We start from the raw sequence: 20830 nt of genomic DNA on the forward strand, positions 1-20830 counted from the left end.
GAGTTGGTTGGTACATGACTGCAGATTTTTGTATCTTTTTTCCTAACAGAAAAAGGTGAAAGAGAGTATGTCCGGGGTGCTTGGGGTCCTTGATTATGCTGGTTGCTTTTCCAAGGCAGTGGGAAGTATAGACAGAGTAAATGGATGGGAGGCTGGCTTGCGTGATGGACTGGGCTACATTCATGACCTTTTGTAGTTTCTTGCGGTCTTGGGCAGAGCAGGAGCCACACCAAGGTGTGATACAACCAGAAAGAATGCTTTCTATGGTGCATCTGCAGAGGTTAGTGAGAGTTGTAGCGGGCATGGAAAGTTTCCTTAGCCTCCTGAGAAAGTGGAAGCGTTGGTGGGCTTTTTTAACTGTAGCATCGGTGTGAAGGGACCAGGACAGGTTGGTGATTTGAACACCTAGAAACTTGAACTCTCGACCATTTCCACTTTGTTCCCATTGAATGTCCTTCACGACATTTCCTGAAGTCTCTGACTATCTCCTTCGTTTTGTTGAAATACTCCAGAGATGCTACAAGACCTGCTTAGTGATTCCAGCATTTTCTGTTATATCCCCACTTCTGATTATGATGAGGGGAATGTCATTGCAGCGCCTGAAAATGTTTGGATCTAGGACACTGCCCTGCAAATCTCCTGTGGTGTCCCAGGGCTAAGATGATTATCCCGCTGCAATTACAACTATCTTTCTTTGTGTTGGGTATGACTCCAACCAGTGGAGAGTTCCTCTTTTTTTTTAATGTTATCGACACCACTTCCTCCCACACTGAAACAGATTGTCTAGTAAAAGCTCAGGAGAACAAATCTTCAAAAGTACAACTATGCTCTTGTTGGGAACCAGGGCCTTTGCTGTATCCAAAAGGTTCAGCTATTTCTTGATCATGAGAAGTAACTTAAATTGGCTGAAATTTGGTTTCTGTGATGGGGAGGACCTTGGGTCGAGTCCAAAATCGATCAGTCACTTAGCACTTTTGACTTCAGCCTTGTAAGAGGTGAACTCTTCCATCATTGAGAAAAATGGATATATTCATGGAGCCACCTCTTCCAGTTAGCTGTTTAATGGTCCACAATTCATACGTGACACAAGGGGGATGCACCTTCCCGAATGGAACAAGCATGGGGGTACACCAGGAAAGGTTGATGGCCTCAAGTCCATTGAGCTGCTTTTGCCAGAACTCCCTATTGTATAAATGAAAGACTGTGACACTTCACCTACTGCTTAGCCAAGTGTCCTAGATCCAACCATCTTTAGCTGCTTCATCAACAGCCATCCCTCCATCATAAACTCAGAAGAATGTTTACTGATGATTGCACTTGCATTGTGTTCATCACCATTTGCAATGACTCAGGTAGTGAAGCAGTTTGTATCCACAGGTAGCAAGACCTGGACAACATTCAGTCTTGGGCTGATAAGTGGCAAGTAGCATTTGTGCTATGCAAGTGCCAGGCAATGACCATCTCTAACAAGATAGAATCTAACCCTTTCCCCATGACACTCAATGGTATTATCATCAGTGAATCCCCCATTATCAACTTTGTGGGGGATTGCCATTGACCAGGAATTGAACTGGACTAACCATATAAAAACTGTGGCTACAAGAGCAGGTCAGAAGTTGGGAATTTTGCAACAAGTAACTCAGCTCCTGACTCCCAAAAGCTCGTCTATCATCTCTAAAGCTGCAGTCAGGAGTGTGATGAGATACTCTCCAATTTCCTGGAGTACAGCTCCAACAACACAAGAAACTCAACATCATCCAGTACAAAGCAGCCTGTTTATTTGACACCCCATCCACAAACATTTCACTTCCTCCTCCTCTGATGCACAGTGGCAGCTGTGTTACCATCTACAAGATGCACTGCGGTAACTCTACATGGTTCTTTCAACAGTATCCTTCAAACGCACTACCTCTACCACCCAGAATGACCAGGGTAGCAGATGCATTTGAACACCACCACCTACAAGTTCCCACCAAACCACTCACCATCCTAACTTGGAAATCTATCCTGCTCCTTCACTAGCTTTGGGTCAAAATCCTAGAATTTCCTTTCTAACAGCAATAAGTGTGGACCTATGCCACATGGACGTCAGCGGTTCAAAAGGTGGCTTACCTACCAACTTCTTGAAGGCAACTAGAATTAGGCAATAAATGCTAGCAAGCCAGTGATGCCCATATCTGGTGAAAGAATGAAGGGGGGGGGAGGGAGAGAGAGAGAGAGAAAAAAAAAAGCTATAGCCAACATGCCCCCACCACCAACCTTTGACTCTGAAGATGTTAAGGAAAAGTTCTCTCCTGACCTTGATGAAGTCCTCGATGCCAAATGAAGAAGAGACTGTCCTTCAGTCGGACATTAATATTGGCTTTCGTTGTGATTTCAATTCCTGGAGGTGAACCATTGGGAAAAGCCAATACAAATGGTGTTCCCATGCTCGCAGATTTGCCATGATGTTGCTGGGAATACAGAATTTTTACTATGAAGAAAGATTGCTTAGGAATTGGTTGTTTCCTCTGAAACAGAGGAGGCTGAGAAGAAATTTCTTTGCATAAAATTCTGATGAACCTGGATAGATTGGATGGGAAGAACCTATTTCCGTTCGCAGAGAGGTCGAATATCCAAGGGCATAGATTTAAAGGGGAAGCGTTGCAAAGATAAAATTTATAAGTTCATGTTTAGGAATGGTCTTGTTTCATTCAAGGTAAGAGTCATGGGTCATGTGACTTTCAAATCTATGCTATAGGGGTTGTAAGGCCCAGAATGATTTACTGGGAATAAGGTGCAAGATATTTGCACTGGTAAATAATGATCAGAGCAACTATGCTGATGGTGGTTAGACTTTATATCCAAGTCTCCTCGGGAGCAGCTGGGAATGTCAGGGTTTATAAACAGTTATGCTTTAAACTGTTTTATTTAATTCCAGTATAGAATGTAATTGAGAGGTCCAGAGGATAGTTTATTAGCATTTCTACAAAGCCCGTGTGATTCATATTGATATGGAAATGAATTTTTAGAGGGGAAGAGTCCATAGGAAGCCATTGTAGGATCAAGTTACAGGTTTTCCCAAATTATTCCTGAACCCCACAGATACAGGCAGTCCACAAGAATCTGGAGAGTGAAAGTATCGGTGTCAGATAACATGTAATGTGTGGTTTAGCAATAGATTTAGCCAGTGATGGAAAGGAGAACTGTTGCTGAGAATACAGACTGGGGAATTGTCCCTCTTTGCTCAAGATAAACCTACAGGCTAATGTCCTGAAATTTGCATGAACAAGCAACAGAGATCTATCCAGTGCTCTAAAGATAAGCTATGGGGTTTACATGGTTAAACTCCTGTACAATAGAAGTGATTTCCCAGCAATTTGTTTTGGAGGCACTATTAGCAGGGTTCTTTGCAAGTTTTTTTAACATTTGCTGTGCAACGGAATCTTGGGAGGCCAAGCTGTACAATTACCGTGAACTGGAACATAGGAGCCTTTCAATAGGACATGAAGCGTTTCTAAAAGACATGGCACAACAGCTTTCCGTCCCCACTTGAATGCATCATAAATTTGGATAATCGATCCTCTTATTGAATCCATTGCCAGACTTCCTTACCAATTGTATTTTGTGGAGGCAAGAAGCCCCTCTTCTATGTGGCCTTGTTCTCCTGGCCCAGAAAGTTGTTTTTTTAATTCCCCGAGCTGCCTTGGTAAATTTGTAACGTGCACAGGAATCAGAAAAACCTCTGTTATTTCTACATAACTGGTTTTGGCATGGGCTCCCATAATCTACCTTGACCTTGGAAGGTGGCACTTTAAATGCCTCATTAGACTATAGTTCTAACTGCCAAATAGATTCATTAAGCAGTAAAATAAATAAACCACAGTGGTGGACTGTGAATTTTACAGTCAGATTTGTGTTTAATGTTTCCATATGCAAATAGAAGATAACCTAGTCATGACTCTTGTGCTCAAATGTAATGTGTGTCTTTTAAATGGAAGCATAGTATAAATTGTGATCAATCATAAGTTAAAGCAGTGCAATCATTACACCATATTTTTAAACAATTGTGAGAACCACCTGATTAAAATGTCAGTGAGCAAATAAGGTAGAATTCCCAGGTGATGCCAAGCTTGGGGGGCGGGGGGGGGGGGGGGAATTTAAATTATGGGGATAAATTCAAGCTTTGAGACCATTTACCATAAAAACATGGAAAATAGGAGGAGGAGTAGGCTATTTGGCTCTTGGAGCCTGCTCCGCCATTCATGATGATCTTGGCTGATTGTCAAATTCAATATCCTGCCCCAGTGGAAATACACCTATAATTGTTCAATCTTATTTCCACTCTTGCCTACCCAATCATAGTCTGTGCATCTCTACCAGTGGTTTTTCTTCCAGTTGTGTACCATCACCTTAAGAGTTGCAAGGATCTATTCTTGGCTCCCTTTTTTTCCTGATCAATGTGTTGAACCTTGGCAGAATCATCCATGAGGTCAGTAAGTTGGTGACAACCCAGTCTACCTCTTCCACTTCATGATCTTTGTATTACCTCAGTGTTGTCAAACACCAGATAGTGAATTTACATGGTGAATTTTTAGGAAGCAAGTACTTTTAACAGGAGATCTTTATACCACTCTATAGTCTGCCAGCTGGGTGGCATGGTGGCACAGTGGTCAGTACTGCTGCCTCTCAGCATTAGGGACCTGTGTTCAGTTCCAGCCTTGGGTGACTGTCTGTGTGGAGTTTGTGTTTTCTCCCCATGTCTGCATGGCTTTCCTCCGGGTGCTCCAGTTTCCTTTCACAGTCCAAAGATGTGCAGGTTAGGTGGATTGACCATGCTAAATTTCCCCTTGGTGTCCCAGGATGTGTAGGTTATGGGGATTAGAGGGGTAAATATGCGAGGTGATGGGCCTGGGTTAAGATTCTCTGTCAGAGTTGGTGTGGACTTGATGGGCTGAATGGCCTCCTTCTGCACTGTAGGGATTTTATGAAAAGTGGACATGAAGCTGTCAGCAGGCAGATCAACTCTGATCAAAGCATTACCCTGAGGAATGAACCAGCGAATGGCTGTCATATATTTTCTTTAGCTGAAACAGATGCAATTTGTGTATGTAACTAACCTTTGTCAACCAATCAGCACTCTCTCAAAAAGTGCAAGTTTGTTGATTTCCATTGTATTGTATTCTTCAAATGTCCTGTTAAGTGCAAGATGAAAAGCTTTGACAAAGCATGTCTTTTTTCAGCGATAGTCAATTTTTGTACTAAGTGACCATTAATAACACTAATTTGACTTTTTATTTTTGTTTCATAACCATTACTATTTGGGTCCTGCATCCTTTTGTCATCCACTCAAGCGAACTCCATACTTGAACCATGCTGTTTCTGTTAATTTCATGTCTGTAAGAACTCCAGACCAGCGTTGGGTCTTGATGTGGATACTGCAAGCCTGGGGAAAGATGTCTCTTCACAACAAATTGTTAACTACAAAATAAATTTATTGCTTCCCAGCTACAACTAGTCAACTGTTCAATCAAACCTGTGCATCGAGCAGCTACAGAGATGACATTACCAATGCAGACAATTTAACCCATTTGTTTTGGAGCCAAGTTGTATTGCAGTTAAGTTGCTTGAGAGAATGCAAGTCTTTTTGTTTATAGAAATGGTTGAATTGAATATAAAATCTGTATATTGACTGGATTTTAAATATTTTTGCAGACCAAGGAATACCTTGAAGAAAAGTTGTTAGCTCGAGCGCCTACAATAGCTGAAAGGTCGAAAAAGGTAATTTATTTCTATTCTTTTGTTTATAATTTCTCTCTCTCCTTCCAGGAAGGCTCTACGCTTGGTTGAGATTCCACAGAGTATTGAATAACGAGAGAAGGAATCCAAAGGATATGGGAAGATTTTAGAACAGGATTTACACATTTTTCACTGTTTGGCTGAATGCTTATTTAGCATCCAGTATTGAGAATGAATTGGTTTGCTCAGTTGGCTGGGTCGCTGGTTTGTGATGTGCTGCAATGCCGACAGTGCATGTTCAGTCCCCATGTCGGCTGATGTTATTTGATTTGATTTATTATTGTCACATGTATCAACATAGTGAAAAGTATTATTTCTTGCGCGCTATACAGACAAAGCATACTGTTTATCGAGAAGGAAACGAGAGTGCAGAGTGTAGTGTTACAGTCATAGCTAAGGGGTAGAGAAAGATCAACTTAATACAAGGTAAGTCCATTCAAAAGTCTTGACAGCAGCAGGGAAGAAGCTGTTCTTGAGTTGGTTGGTACGTGACCTCAGACTTTTGTACCTTTTTTCCGAAGGAAGAAGGTGGAAGAGAGAATGTCCGGGGTGTGTGGAGTCCTTAATTATGTTGGCTGCTTTGCCGAGGCAGCGGGAAGTGTAGATAGAGTCAGTGGATGGGAGGCTGGTTTGCGTAATGGATTGGGCTACATTCACAACCTTTTGTAGTTCCTTGCGGTCTTGGGCAGAGCTGGAGCCATACCAAGCTGTGATACAACCAGAAAGAATGGTTTCTATGGTGCATCTATAAAAGTTGGTGAGAGTTGTAGCTGACATGCCAAATTTCCTTCGTCTTCTGAGAAAGTAGAGGTGTTGGTGGGCTTTCTTAACTATAGTGTCGCCATGAGGGGACCAGGACAGGTTGTTGGTGATCTGGACACCTAAAAACTTGAAGCTCTTGACCCTTTCTACTTCATCCCTGTTGATGTAGACAGGGGCATGTTCTCCTCTGCTTCCTGAAGTCAATAACAATCTCCTTTTGTTTTGTTACATTGAGGGAGAGATTATTGTTGCCGCACCAGTTCACCAGATTCTCTCTCTCGTTCCTGTACTCTGTCTCGTCATTGTTTGAGAAGCGACCCACTACGGTGGTGTTGTCAGCAAACTTGAAAATCGAATTGGAGGGGAATTTGGCCACTCAGTCGTCGGTGTATAAGGAGTATAATAGGGGGCTGAGAACACAGCCTTGTGGGGCACCGGTGTTGAGGATGATTGTGGAGGTGTTGTTATTGCCTATCTTTACTGATTGTGGTCTGAGAGTTAGGAAGTTCAGGATCCAGTTGCAGAGGGAGGTGCCAAGGCCCAGGCTACGGAGTTTGAAGATGAGTTTCTTTGGAATAATAGTGTTGAAGGCTGAGCTGTAGTCAATAAATAGGAGTCTGACATAGGTGTCCTTGTTATCTAGGTGTTCCAGGGTTGAGTTCAGGGCCAGGGAGCTGGCGTCTGCTGTGGACCTCTTGCGGCAGTAAGCAAACTGTTAGTCCGGGAGGTTGGAATCGATTCGTGCCATGACTAGCCTTTCGAAGCACTTCATAATGATGAATATTTATGAAGGCCCTGCCTTCTCAACCTTGCCCCTTGCCTGAGGTGTGGTGATCCTCAGGGGAGAGCAACCTATGGTTATCTATGACTATGGTGACTTTACTTTTACTTAGTGTGAGAGAGATTGTAATTAACCATCTACAATTCAAGTAGATTGGTGAAAATGAAATAACTGAAAGAGTGTAGGTTGTGAAGGTGTGGCTCAGGATGTGCCAAAGATCTTCTCCTGTTGCAAAATATTTGCAGAAGCTTTTTCACAATTCAATAATGCCTTTTACTTATTGTTGAGACATACTTTTTTCTGCTTCAATTTGTGTCCAATTTCATTATTGAAAGTTGTTGTTGAGTCCATTTGCCCTACCCTGGTACCAGGTATGTCCTGCACACACAACGTGGACAGTAGTTAGCACTGCTGCCTCACAGTGCCAGAGATCCGGGTTCAATTCCTGGCTTGGATCACTGCCTGTGTGGAGTTTGCATGTTCTCCCATGTCTGCGTGGGTTTCTTCCGGGTGCTCCAGTTTCCTTCCACAGTCCAAAGATGTGCGGGTTAGGTGGATTGGCTATGCTAAATTGCCCCTTAGTGTCAGGGGGACTAGCGAGGGTAAATGCATGGGGTTATGGGGATAGGGCCTGGGTGGGATTGTGATCAGTGCGGACTCGATGGGTCAAATGGCGGCCTCCTGCACTGTAGGATTCTATGAAATCTCACCCAGCCGATTAATGCCCCATGAGGCTACTCTTGATCATCATCAGTGTGATGTAAGGGGTTGGCAACAGTGCTATCAAGCAGCACCTAACTGGGAAATAACCTGCTCACTGATGCTCGATTTGGGTTCCACCAGGGCCACTCTGCTCCTGATCTCATCAAAGCCTTAGTTCAAACACGGACAGAGCAGCTGAACTCGATGAGTTGTGTGACTGCCTTTGGCATCAAGGACACACGAGACATCAAGGAGCTCTCGCAAAAATGGAGTCGATGGGAATTGGGTGTGGGGTGGGGGATGACTCTCCATTGGTTGGAGTCATACCTAGCAGGAAGACGTTGATTGTTGGAGATCAGTCATCTCTAACCTGGGTCACTGCTGCAGGAGTTCCCCAGTGTAGTGTCCTGGGCCAAATCATCTTCAGCTGCTTCATCAATGATCCTTCCTCCATCATAAAGTCAGAAGTGGGGAATCTTTGTTGCTGATTGCACAATCTTCACCATTTGCGACTCTTCACTTACCGAAGCAGTCCATGTCTGCATGCAGCAAGACCTGGACAACAGGCTTGGGCTGATAAGTAGGAAGTAATGTTCATGCCATACAGGGCCATGCAATGATCACCTCCAACGAGAGCAAATCCAACCATCTCCCCTTGACCCTCAATGGCATTACCATCACTGAATCAACTGTCGACATCCTGGTGGCTACCATTGGCCAGAAACTGGCTGGACCAACCATGTTGTGACTACAGGAACTGGACATTTTGTGGCAAGTGACTCCACAAAGCCTGTCTACCATCTACAAGTCAGAAGTCAGGCGTGTGATGGAATACTTTCCACTTGCCTGGTTGAGTGCAGCTCCAATAACTCAAGATACCATCCAGGACAACGGAGCTTGCTTTCTTGGCACCCATCCAGCACCTCCAATATCCACTACCCCCACCACTGGCTCACAGTGACAGTAGTGTTTGCCATCTAAAAGATGCATTGCAACAACTGACCGAGTCTCCTTTGAGAGCACCTTCCAAACTTGCGGCCTCTACCACCTAGAAAGATGACAGATGCATGGGAACACCGCTATCTGCATGTTCTCCAAGTCGCATACCATTTCTGTATTGAAACAATATCACCATTCCCACTGTTTCTGGTTCAAAATCCTGGAACTCCCTCCAAAACAGTACTGTGGGTGGTCCTACACCACATGGACTGCAGTGGTTCAAACTGATGGCTCACCACCACCTTCTCGAGGGCAATTGGGGATTGGGCAATTAGCTAGCCAGCAAGGTCCACATTCCATGAAAGAATTTTTTTTATAAACCTCATCACGTAGTACATTCCAAATCCTAACCGCTGATTCCATAGAGAAATGTTTCCTCATTGCCTCTGGTGGTTGACCCTGAAGCCATTGGAAATCATTGCTCTTTTTTAACTATATTTCTAAGCACTTTATGGTTTAAGCATGTTTAGCGAATCTCCCCTTAGCTCTGTGATCCAAGGAGGACAACCCCAGATTTTCCACACACCTGCAGTCTCTCAACCATGGAAAAGTTTAATAAATCTCTTCTGTATCCTTTCCAAAAGTTTGGGTCCAGAATTGAACACAGTACCTGAGTTGGGGTGAAACTAGTGTTTTTATACAGGGTTAGCACAATATATTGGCATTTTGTACTTTGATCAATGACATGTATAAATAGACACAATCTGCTAAACATTCTAGTGGCCCTTTACTAGCTCAATTATATTTGTGTCATGGCAGTTGCAGATCTATACACAACACTCCATAACCAGCTTGATCTTCATATATAAGACTAGTCCAGGAAATTTGATTGGTATAAAATATCACCATTTCTGAAGGATCCGACTTTGTCCCCAAACAGCATAATTTATAATTAATAATTGAAACCGAAAATATTCAAAAGTACTCAGCAGGTCAGGCAGTATCTGCAAGAGGGCAGCAGAATTAACTTTTCTGGTAAAATGACCTTTCAAAGCATGTAGTATTTTGTTTTTGTACCATCTGTAGTCAATTGTGTCGTACCAAAGTGTTGTTTTTCACATTCAGACAGGACGCAAGTCTCGATCAGTCATCAATGTTGATATTTTGACCAAACGATTGAACTTTAGAGCCCCTCCAGAATCAGTAGTTTGTGACCAATTTATGCATTTATTTCTGAGGTGCAGCTTTTCAACCTTCTCCTGGCTGGTCTCTGTACCTCAAGCCTCAAGTTATAACTTACTCAGAAATGTACTGCTCAAATCCTCATCTATATAAAACTCTGCACAGTTATCACATCCACCTTTCAAGCATTGGTTGCATTTCCAAGCTTCAGCATATTGTCTTCAAGATCTCAGCTCTCATCTCAAGATTCCTCTAGTGTGTGCCTCCTCCTCCATTTCCAGATTAATCCTCATATCTTGCAAGCATCTGTTGCATCTCCAAGCTTCAGTGTTTTGTCTTCAAGAGCCCTGGTCAACTGAAGTGATGGCCATTTCAATTTCTCTACTTCCCTCTATTGCTCTATCCTACCTACTTCTGAACTTGCAGCAAGTTCTCTCGGTTTAAACCTACAGTCAAGAGCAAACAGGCTATTACCTCGTAAACGCCTGAATGCCAACTCTGATACTTCCAACTTCCTGGATCATGACTCCAACCACTGAAAATCAAACTGTCGGTTCTCAGACAGTCACCGACCTTGGCCCCCTCCAGAAATCCTTATTGCTATTTGTGGAACCTTGTCATGTGCAAATTGGCTGCCACATTGCCTATGTTAAATAATCACTACACTTTAAAAGAACTCATTGGCCTTAAAGTGGTTTGGTTAATCAAAAGCGTTTTATAATTGCAAGCCTTTCTTTATATGCTCTTATAAATGCTCTGGGTCCTCTCTTCTTGAGTTTATTTAGCTCCGTGTTAGCTCATCAAGTAACACCAGGGATCAGCCACCATCATTTATAACATGTCTGGCTGACAACCAATGAGCTCTTGATGAAATCTTTTTACTTGAGGTAAAACCAAAAATTAAAACTTTAAAAACAAAATGCTGGAAAATCTCTGCAGGTCTGATGGCAACTGGAGAGAGAATGGAGCCAACGCTTCATCAGAGCATGGTTAAAACTTTTTGTAAGAAAAAAATCTTGTTTCTCTTTGCTGTTAAAAGCAAAATAATCAAATATATGTCATTAGCAAACTTGTTCCCTAATTTGAAACATTAAGGCCTTGACTGTTGCTCTGAACTGACCACCTTTGTTTGTGCTGATCAGGTGAGAAGGGTTCCAGGCTCCAGTGGTCGACTGCACAAGACAGAAGATGGCGGCTGGGAATGGAGTGATGATGAATTGGATGAGGAGAGTGAAGAAGGGAAGGCAGCAGTCTCTCAGTTGCGGGTAAGTCTTTATAATGCAGGAGGAGCAGCATTACTAATGGCTCTACTCTGCATGTCATCCAGTTAAACCAAACTGTTTGCAAGCTCTGCATCCTGTTTTGCTCTGGACTCATCACAACTCAACTCATCACAAAAATCACTTAATACCTGTTTCACAACATCACCTATCTTCCTGCTGCTGAAACACTGATTATTTTGCTGATTTCAGATTTAGCTATTCCAACCCTCCCCTGGCTGGCTTTCCAACCTCCTAAAGTTATTCAAAATCAAGTACTCCAATCCTAACCAGCACTAAGTCCTACTATCCATTGCCCCTCTTACTGAACTACATTGGCTCCTAATTTTAAAATTCTGATCCTAATGTTCAAAGCCCCCCATGGCTTTGCTATGTGACCTTGTCCAGACCCACAATCTTCCATGCGCTCTGTATTCTTTCAACTTTGTGGTATTGTGCATCTCCCCTATCCTACCATGATAGGCCATGCATTCAGTGATATAGATCCAAAACTCTCCCTGAACATCTGTTTCTCTGCATCACTTTTTCTTCTCTTCAGACTGCCCTTGATGCCTATTTTGTTGTTTAAGGGAGCGATAGAGGAGAAAGGGTAGGAATTTGAGATCATAAATTTAACAATGGAATTTAAATTTTGATATTAGGAACATTAGAAATAGGAGTACATAATTTAACCCCACACGGGTCTGTTGCATGGTTTACTGAGATCATGATTGATCTGTGACCTAACTCCATATATCCACCTTTGCCCCAAATCACACTTTTGCCATGTGAAAATTGATCCGTGATTTTTTAAATTCTTATTTCTAATATACCTCATGTAAAAGACAACCTTGGGATCAAAGCCTATTGACTGCCCCACTTCATTGTCTATTCGCCCCAGAACCCATTCACACAGTCGGTGGAAAAAGGCAGTATGGGCTGCCGCCAAGGAAAGCTCTGGTTTCGGTATGCTTGCCTGCTGGAAGCTACTTGAATTGATGGTTGACTAATATTGCCATTGCCGACAGGCCAAGTCATAGCACTTTCCACGGAGGCACAAGCACAACCACAGAGTTTGCTGCTATCACGCTGCAGCATGTAGATTCAAAATTAAACAGCACAGCCAGTCTGACTGCAACGGATTGATCCTTATGTCTATACTTGTCTTAGCAACAAGTCAGGGGCATCTAGCCACTCGGTGGACTTGTCAAGATAGCTAATTTTTGTACAGGATACTGGGTGGGGTCCCATTAAACAAATATTGCTGGCATAAAAGCCAACCCTTAACATTTTACCTCAGAAAAATCGGTGATTTGATATTTACACGAATATAAACAATATCTTTAGTTGACGAAAATCTATCAATTTCTGTTTTAAATTTCATAATTGATTTGGCATCAATTAGTGTTCGCATTAGCGAGTTTCAAGATCTACCTTTGTGTGAAGACTTGTTTCCTAATTTCACTCCTGAGGTCTGGCTCTAGTTTTTGACTCTACAATCCAGTCCTAGACTCCCTGGATAGGAGAGAGTTTTTTTTTCTATTTAACCTATTTATTGCCATTGAAAACTTCAATCAAATCGGTTTTTAACTTTCTATTCCTGCGATGATGCAGCAGTTAGAGTTGTTTTGACAACTTCATGCATGTGCATTTTTGGAAGAAAGGGGTCATTTACTCTTTTTTTTTAATGCACACCATCTTTGTGCAAGGTAATCACTCTAATCCATTTACTCTGCACTCCTCTGCAATATGAATAACTGTTGATGGATTGGCTGCAATAAATTTTGCATATCGTATTAAGTATCTGAACAGGACAAATCTCAATAAACACCTGAAAGTCTATCTTTCAAAAACGCTTACTTTTTTCTAAATGTAATGGAAAACTGTTCTCTCCTGGCATGTGTCATGCTGGCAGTTAATGAGTGAAGCATTTTGCAGATGACCTGTGCATGAACTCGTGGTCATTCTCTCATACATTCTAACTTCTACAGACACGCATAAGAAATGGCAGAAATGAGCCAGTAAATTCAAAGCTGATCTGATCTTAGCCTCAACTCCACTTCCTTGCTTGTTCCCTATAACCCTTGACACTCCTATAATTCCAAAATTTGTCCATCTCAGCTTTGAATATATTCATGATGTGGAGATGCCAACATTGGACTGGGGTGGGCACAGTAAGAAGTCTCAACACCAGGTTACAGTCCAACAGGTTTATTTGGAATCAAGGGCTTTTGGAGCGCTGCTCCTTCATCAGGTGAGTGGAGGTTAGTTCACAAATACGGCAAATATAGGCAAAGACACAAATAGACCTGTTGGACTGTAACCTGGCGTTGTGAGACTTCTTACTGAAGATATTCAATGACCCAGCCTCCACAGCTTTCTGGGTTGGAGAATTCCAAAGATTCACGGCCCACAGAGCATTTTTTTCCAGGTTTTATGTGCTATCCCCACTGTTAAGATGACCTAACTTGACAAATCATAGATCAAAGCTGAGACATTTTTTGGCCTCTGGCTAAATACCTCCAAATGTTGAGCAATTACAAGAGCAGTTTATATCCTATAGTAAATTCGCAGTGTAAAACATCTTTATGTAAGGCGGATGGTAGTGGTTTCTGAGCAGGAAATTGCAGAGAAGTTAAAGAAGATTACCTTAAGCATTGACAAAGTTGTGTTTTCAGGAGGCATTTGATGAAGGGAAGAGTTTTCATGAGACAGCTTTAGAAAGGCAATTCCCTCTTGTAGGGTTGTGGTGACTGAAAATTCAATGGTGAACAATGGGGAAAACATACAGGAGCAGTCATGATGAAGAAAACATCAGAGCTGGAAAGGATTATGGAAGAATTTCACATCAAGGGTTGGTGCTTTAAAGTCAGAATGGTAGATAGTACTGAGCCAGTGGAGGTCCCTTGGGCAATGAGTGTTTGTATCACCATCATACAGAGTAATTTAGTAAAGTCAATAAAGGTGGTATTGCATATTGGAACCCAAATGCATAACCCAAAATGAAAAAATCATTTTTTTTGTATATAGACAAATACCAAGCTCACCAGTCACATCATTGAAAGGTAGCAAGTAGCAGTCTAACATTTGCCACTGAAAGGGAGAAAATCGTTTGAGTCATCACTGGTGCACTCCCCTGCTACTGGGAACTAATATCAGGACTGTTGTCAAAGGTGACTACCTAACTTTCATCTACAAGAATAATAAAGGATGCTAAAAGTACAAACTATTCAATCACACTTTTTGCTAACATTAAAATGTAACCAGTATTTGGGCATCAATTGAACTTGACTTGAGTAACTATGTAACCACACCCTTGCACTATATAAAAAAAAGTGGTGTCTATGTTCCCAGCAAAAATGGACAGAATTGTGAAATGTAAAAATTCTAAGAGTTAACTTATCCAGTCACTAAACCAGTCCCATGTCAAAGTGGTAGAGCAGACCAGTGCAAAAACATTGGTTGCATTCTTAATATTTGCAAAAAGGTGGCAAAAGACAGGTGGACCTTGTTTCTTTTGTCCACCACTGCTCCTCTCTTCCTCCACGTACACATTCTAGCCATATCTATCCTTTATCTCATGCTATGCAGGGTGGATTTTACACAGGTTGGGTAACCTGCAGTCTGATCTCCACATGTAAAAGCTTCTTTTAAACCTGTTTGTACTGCATGAACATTGACAAATTGAGAACAAACTTGCATGCAGATTTAACGTTAAAGCTTAGTTTATGTCAGCTGCTTGTCATATTTTCTGCATTGTGGATACCATAACACAGCTGTACAATGTTTTTGTGATTGGCTGATGACTTTCCCGTCAAATGAATTTTCTACATTATTGTAAACGGTGTTTACAAACTTGTACACATCACTGTCTGACACAAATAGGACAATCATTTTGCATAGTCAGAACTAGCTGGGAGGAAAGGTTAGGGCAGATTTATTTCTCAAATTGAGTGAGAGGAAATCTATTTGACTGCATTAAGCTATTTAATTTTTTAAAGGGAGCTAAATGCATCTTAATAATTGACTATTTAGAAACCATGATGAATGGGGTTCACTCCAAATGGCCAGTCAGTACAGAGTTGTATACAGTTAAAAGTCTGCTTTTGACAATATGAAAACGGTATGATTTGTATTCTGCATTGATGCAACTAAATAAGCTGAAGGGCATTCATCAGAAAAGCCCTGCTGGTTTGAATTGAATACAAAAAGTGAAGCCATCCTGTTACAGGCTATAGTGTTACCAGAGGATTAGGGGACTGCCATTATTTTAATTCCATCTGTTATACTTCTGTTTTTCTCCACTATTTTTAGCTCTATAACTACCATTCTTATCTGCTGATTAACACATGATGTCATTGAATATGTGGTGTCCAATTGTAAAATGCTTTGTTAGGTTAGTGGACCAAAGTCTGCCTGCTGTCTCCAATGGACATACATGACATGATTTTGGGCAGTCTCAGCGCAGCTCCGATTGGGCAAGAGCACTGGTCACAATATTGACATTAACACCACACTAATTGAGTAACTCGATTTATAAAACTGATTGTGAACTCCCCGACTCTTATTCATGGTCACCCCATCTTGACCTTGCTATCTCGAGTGGTCTTGCTCATCCCATCAAATTAGTTAGAGATGAGGCCATTTCTGAACTCTTTCTTGCGTTACTCACCATCTATGTACCCTGCCTTGTCTAACCCTACCTCCTCCTGTATCTGACCCTGGGGAAAAAAAAAACTATCCCCCAATTCACTTTAAGTTTCAGTTTAAAAATCACAACTATCTAGCATTTGGCCCTTTGTTTGCTACAATATTTCTGCAGCTATTGATTTACTTAACTGCACCCTCACCTCCATTTAATGTCCTGCATCCAGTAAAACCATCACACACTCACCCTGGCTATTCCTCATGTCCGATTTGGCTGGCTCACTTCAAACATTGTTGGATCTTGCTCTTGTCTGCTAAACTGCTCACTATTCCAGGATCATCCTGAAATGCAAAGATAACCACAGCTTCTTTTCTGTACTGCAGGCAATGTTAAACCACTCTCCTCACGTCATCCTTGGTGCCAACATGTGTGAAGAGCTCAGGGACTTCTTTGTCTAAGATCTGATGAACTGCCTCTGCCACATCCCACCCACTAGCCCTCCTTAGCAAACTTCCTTTATTACTCCTCTGCCCTAACCCAGAGCTTTCTCTCCACAAGCTCTCTCTGAATTCATCTCGTTTATGATACCTATGATTCCATTCCAGCTCAATTGCTGATACCCAACTTCCCCTCTGATAGTAGCTGATATTGTAAATGGTTCTTTCTCTTTTCGTGTTGTCCTTCTCTCCTTTAAATCTGCCAGCATCATCCCTCTCCTCAAATCCCAGCACTTAACCCCACCATCCTTGCAAACTACTGTCCCATCTCCAGCCTCCCTTTCATTTCCAAAGGCTGTGAGCGTGTTGTCACTTCTCAAATTATTCCGAGTTTTCCCCCGATTAAATTCTGGGAAGGCTGAAGCCATTGTTTGCAGCACTAGCTCCAGGCTCCACTCCCTCGCTATGCCTCTCCCTGGCAACAATCTGAGGTGCATTGAAAGAGAAGACCCAATGATACAATGCAAAGGCAGGAAGAAGGAGATGAGATGAATCAAAAAGAACAGACCTATTCCATCTTGCTTCTCTCTCTAGGATACCTGTTCAACGTTTGTCCTGATTGTAAATCTTTGGATTTCTCCACCTGGCGCAGTTACTTCAGTTTCTTAAGAGTTAAAAGCATAATCAACTTCCTGCTTTGTTCTGACTTTGCTTTCATCCTACTTTTCTTTCATTGCTAACCCTGGTCCTTCCCTTATTTCTGTATCACGGTTTCAGTTTCATACATGTTCTCCCATTTGACCTTCACCCCTCCCCCACTTGTTTTGTCTTTCCTCTTGCCAGCTTTATTTTGCATTCCCATTGTGATGAGTTAATTCGCCACTTTCATAACAAACTGTCCTCATCCTCCATGTGTAAGACTCTATTCTTCCCCTCTCCTCCCCTCCCATCTTCCTTTTGTGTGTCATGGCAGTGTGGCCAGCACTGAGGCCTAGATTGTGAATGGCATTGAACAACCTTTAGGCCGTTGGGTTAGAGTTGCCCAATCTTCACTGCTCCTCTTTGCCACTACACATCTTACAGGCCAGTTCAGGTGAATTAGTAAAGGTTTAAACTTGGGCACAAAGAATTTCTGAGACATTAGAAAAGGCCAAAACTCAAGAGCAATACCAGAAGTGAGGTGATATACACAGCAGGAAAGCAAAGCGTTTTTCTCCAGAAGCGAACATTGAGGTAACCTGATCAAGGTCTTTAAAATTCTGGCAGTGTTGGATAAGGTAGACGTGGAGTAAATGTTTCCAATCATGGGGAAGTCTGGAAAATACTTGTTTTCACACTGGTGTGTGAGGGGCGAATAGAGACAATGCTTATCAGTGTGTTGGATAAAGAGGAGTGATTGGAGACCTGTGTAATTGGCTTGGTGTAACATGATTGTAAATGTGAATAAGTAGAGTTGAAGTACACATCACTTATGATCCAATCAAAGGGTAGAGCAGACTTCAGGAGCTGAATGTCCATCCTAAATGTCAGCATTTAAGAATGGGAGCTTGCTTCACTTCTGAAACACTATTACAGGTGAAAACTCCTAGTATTTTTTGAATCCTTTTGAGATATGGGTACGGCTGGTAAGGCATCATTTATTGCCCATCAATTGCTTTCAAGAAGCTGGTGGTGGGCCACCTTCTTGAACTGCTGTATTCTGTGTGGAGCCAATTTTTGTTCCCATTCTACCGGTAATTTATTTTTCTACACACCTTTTGGAATCTTTCCTTTTGTGTAAACTTTCAACATTACCAACAACATGAAATTATGTAGCACCCTTTTTGTTTAGAATCAAAACTTTGAGGAGAAGGGAACGAGCAGGAAAAGAGAAATCAATTAAATTCATGTTGAAGAAAGAGGGTTTAAGTCGCTTTTGGAAGGGAGGAGCAGGGTAGCAAGGTCTGGGAGGAAAGAATAGGAATAAAATGCTTCAAAGATCTCTGCAGTGGAAGGACAAGAAGCGATGCTAAACTGAAGGATCGGTGAGTGCAATCTGGGGCTTGTGAAGCTTGAAAGGTTTTTCATTACCAACCTTCAACATCCCTCTTCTGTCATTTTGATCATTTCTAAGATTTAAGGTTGACACCACTTACTTAACCTAATACCAGTGGCTGTTTTCTTCTCTGTTTGTATCACTACCACATTTTATAGTTATCTTGCTGATATTGAATTGATAACTGAATTTGTGCATTTAATTCATTTACTTTTTCCCTCCCGCTTTCTCAACAGTCTCCCCGGGTAAAAGAGTCTTCGCAGGGTCCAGATGTGAGTCAAAGTTTTTTTTTCCTTGTTCTTGGGATGTGGATAATTTTGAATGTATTTATTTATTGAATTTATTCAATAATTTATTTCCATCCCATTCCCATCACTTACTGAATACATGGTGATGGGCCGCCCTTGATCTGCTGCTTTCCTGGTGCTTTCACAATGGTATTGGTGAGGAAATTCCAGAATTTTGAACAAATGATGATGGAGAAATGCCCAAGTAATGACAGTATGTAGCTTGAAGGGGAATCTGGAGATGATATCCCCATGATGTTTTTGCCCTTCTCTGTGGTAGAAATTGCAGGAGTGGGGAGTAAACTTGGTGAATTGCTGCAGTGCATTCTGTCCATTTGCACATAACTGCAGCCACAGTGCACCAATGGCGGAAGAAGTTCATAACTCCGGCTAGGAATGCTGATCAAGCAACTGCAGTATCAATACCTATTATGTTTAATATTTGGAATGAATTATTTAAAAGCTAATTAACTTGTTCAATGTGATACTTAAAGGCATTAATTAAAATCTAGCTACAGATCTTGTTCAGAAAAATGGCGAGAGGAAAAATGACTTGGCCCTACTTTTCTAGTGAGAATATCACCAACTTCCTCCAACATTGAATAGTGCTCTTAGGTTTGATTTCTCTGCCCAGCCAGTGGGTAACTGATTTAGTCATTTGCAAATGAGGAGCTTTTTTCTTTAATTCTTTCACAGGATGTGGGCAGGGTTAGCTAGGCTAGCCTTTATTGCTCATCCCTAATTGCTCAAGATAATGCTGGTGAGCCACATTCTTGAACAGCTGTGGTCCATCTAATGTAGGTACACCCACAGTGCTGTTGAGGGATTTTCAGAATTTTGAAACCGCTACAGTGAAGGAACAGCAACATAGTTCAAGCTCAGGATGATGTGTGGCTTGGAATGGAACTTGCTGATGGTTATGGTGTTACCATGCATCAGCTGCCCTTGTCCTTCAAGATGGTAGAGACTGTGGGTTTAGAAGGTGCTGTCAAAGGAACCTCGGCGAATTGCTGTAGTGCATCTTGTAGGTGGTACACACTGTGCAGAGCCGTTAAATGTGGTGGATGGGGTGCTAATCAAGTGGGCTGCTTTGTCCTAGATGGTGTTGAGCTTCTTAAATGTTAGATCTGTATTTATGGTATGCTGTTGAATTATTCTTCCCAGTCAGCTCTTAGGATATTAAACAAGAAATGTTTAAAACATATTTGTTTTGTGCTCTATAAACTTGCTTTAAACAATGACGGGTTATTATATAGCCATATAAATAAGACACACATAAACACAAAATATTTTGCTAAATCAGTGTGCAAGATTTGTTGTGCTGAAACGATGCAGTTCTTCAGTCAAACTGTGACCTCTGACTCTCTTGTGCACCGATGACCAATTCAAGCCAAGAAAGTGGTACACAGAAATGTCAAGGCTGATCCCCTGAGTCAGCTTATTGCTTTATAGGAATAAAATTCCTTTATACAGGACTTTGGATGCTTCCTTAGCAGGAGAAGATTATGAGGAGACCTGATGGAGCTATAGAAGAGCAAAATTGGAAAGGAACAAATTTAACCTAGAGTAGAAGAGCAAAAGGCATAGGTTTGAAGTAATTTTTGGCCAATGTTCAGAAAGCTGTCCTTTACACAGTGATCAAAATGTAGAAAGGAGCAAAAACGATAGGTTGTTTTGAGAAATGGTGCAATGAAGTATGGATGAGAGACATCCTGTATTTTTAAGATAAATGTTCCAATTTGGACATTTCACTTGTGATTTTTTTCAAGGTAGTGAAGCTTTGTAACTAGAAATATTGGAACAAAGAACTGTTGGCAATCATGGAATAGTATTCTAACAGTTAGCACTGTGGGAGGGCAGAGTGAGGAGTAAACTGTACATGAGGAGACTCTCTTTTCAATATAGTGATGGTGACCCAATTAATTCTTCCATGGACTCGTCTGCTATTCATCAGTGTCAGGGCATTCAGGCAGCATTCACCTGGTGTTGCTGCTAGAAGAAAGACTGATGTTCAGCACTA

At 41.7% G+C, this 20830-nt stretch overlaps 1 protein-coding gene across 1 annotated transcript in view; it reads left to right on the forward strand.

Moving 5' to 3' along the window:
• Positions 1–20830, forward strand: part of oxsr1b (oxidative stress responsive kinase 1b) — a 172819-nt gene that overhangs the window by 130546 nt on the left and 21443 nt on the right. The window contains exons 10-12 of the mRNA XM_078215842.1: positions 5695–5760; positions 11287–11409; positions 18760–18795. Coding sequence (XP_078071968.1) covers positions 5695–5760; positions 11287–11409; positions 18760–18795 — 225 coding nt within the window. The remainder of the gene's footprint in view (positions 1–5694; positions 5761–11286; positions 11410–18759; positions 18796–20830) is intronic.

The sequence above is a fragment of the Mustelus asterias genome, chromosome 7, assembly GCF_964213995.1.
Source record: "Mustelus asterias chromosome 7, sMusAst1.hap1.1, whole genome shotgun sequence".
NCBI lineage: Eukaryota > Metazoa > Chordata > Chondrichthyes > Carcharhiniformes > Triakidae > Mustelus > Mustelus asterias.